Consider the following 1959-nt stretch of genomic DNA (forward strand, 5'->3'; position numbering starts at 1 on the left):
CATCCATCCATTACATTTAAAACAAACACAAAAATTTATTTACAATAAAAATAAAACACAAGTCATAAATTAAATGAAAGGAAGCAGAAAGAAGAAAAATATCCTAAATATCTGAATCACACCCAGAAAAATGATTATTGGATGTACATGAGAGAGATGAGATGAGATAAATTTGTCATTGTACATAAGCACAATAAAATTAATTTAGGAACAACCCATCCAAGAGAGACTAGAACAAGAATCACATACATGGGGGGTACAGGTGCCCGGGGCTGCAGCCATAGGAAGACGCTGCCCTTGCAATAAAAAAAGAAAGAAAACAGAAACATATTAAAACATGAGGAGCAGATGAGGGATAAAAAAAAATTGTGAGAGAAAACTTTTGTGAGTTCGCAAAAACAAACTGCATAGCCATCAAAAGTGGTGAATTGAGGTGTGTGTGTGTTTTGTATTGTGCATGGTGCAATCCAGCACATCTGTATTGTGGGTGAGAGATTTCTGCACCATGCGCATCGCGCTCCAGCGTTGATTGATACACAGGAATCTGGCTATGAATAGACAACTAATGATGAAAAGTTAGGCATTTACTGATCAAAGTTTCAAAGATTAGTATCTGCAACACGATCACTATTACATGTGTATTGATTAGGATGAACAAAAACAGCTGATTTGTGACCATTTATTAAATTATGACATAATTTGTAAAAAGGGCAACCACTGCATTTATGTAACATCTATCCATCCCATCCATTTCTTCCTTTTAGGGTCACGGGTGTCCATATCCAGCAGGCGGGGTACACCCTGGACAGGTCGCAAGTCCATCACAGGGACATATAGAGACAAACAACCATTCACTCTCACCATAGGGACAATTTAGAGTTACCATTTAACCTAACAGTCATGTTTTTGGAGGAAGCCGGAGTGCCCGGAGAGAACCCACACATGCACAGAGAGAACATGAAAACTCTACCCAGAAAGGTCCCRGGATTTGATCCGGCAACCTTTTTGCTGAGAGACATCAGCTCTACTAACTGAGCCACCCACTTTGTAACAATTGTGCAAAATATAATAATGTTGTTACCTAATGTRGCTGTGAGTATTACAAAATGTGTTGAAGGCTTTTATTACATTTTGTGTCACTTATTAGGTAATTTGGTTTTAGTGTGAATATATTTACATTTATTGAAGCCTGATTTTACTACATTATTATGTAATGCGGCGTTAATGCTGCATTACAGGTCTCACTTCAACATAAACTGTAGGTGTGTCTCAGGAGCATTTCTGGCTAAAACTCGTTTGTTCTTCATTCAGAGAAGTTACATACTCAAGTAAGAGTAGTGATAATTCATAATATTAAGTAAAGTAAAAAGTATGATGCTGTAAAACTACTTCTAAAATATTTTTTTCCCCAAAAACTTTATTCAAGTAAATGTACCAAAGTAAATGTCTATAGGAGCTTCTATAATGTGACACGTTTAAGGTTATAATTCCAAAGCTGCTTGAAACAGCATGTTCAGTTCACAGACAGTGTGTAATCATATATTACTGCTTGTGGGCGTGGACAAGCAGGTGAAGGACCAGTGAGGTGAACATGCTGCCACACATTCTGAGCTGCAGGCATCGGACACRCATCATGCTTTTCTTCATTCTGCTGGTATGTCAGAAAATCTTACTTTTTTTAAACAAAAAAATCTTCACTTCTACTTTTACTGTTTTGAGTTATAACAGGTAAATAAATGTTTTTTAATGCTAATCACTGCTTTACTAATATTACTGTGACACTGAGATGATTTCAAACCATAAAAAACTTGTTACAGTTTCTTGTTTACAATCTGTGATGGTCRATTATCCCTGATCTTTGCCAGCTTTTTAATTTCTGGGTCTTGGGTGCTGCTGCCCATGTCCAGGCCAGGGGACACATTGGACAGATCCCAGGTCCATCACAGAGACATATAATAA

The 1959-nt window shown here is 37.1% G+C and overlaps 1 protein-coding gene across 1 annotated transcript in view; it reads left to right on the plus strand.

Moving 5' to 3' along the window:
* Positions 1-1619: 1619 nt before the first annotated feature.
* Positions 1620-1959, plus strand: part of LOC106525185 (cadherin-like protein 26) — a gene marked incomplete in the record, with an annotated part of 13444 nt that continues 13104 nt past the window's right edge. The window contains 1 exon segment of the mRNA XM_014019330.1: positions 1620-1654. Coding sequence (XP_013874784.1) covers positions 1634-1654 — 21 coding nt within the window.

The sequence above is a fragment of the Austrofundulus limnaeus genome, unplaced genomic scaffold (genome assembly GCF_001266775.1).
Source record: "Austrofundulus limnaeus strain Quisiro unplaced genomic scaffold, Austrofundulus_limnaeus-1.0 Scaffold216, whole genome shotgun sequence".
NCBI lineage: Eukaryota > Metazoa > Chordata > Actinopteri > Cyprinodontiformes > Rivulidae > Austrofundulus > Austrofundulus limnaeus.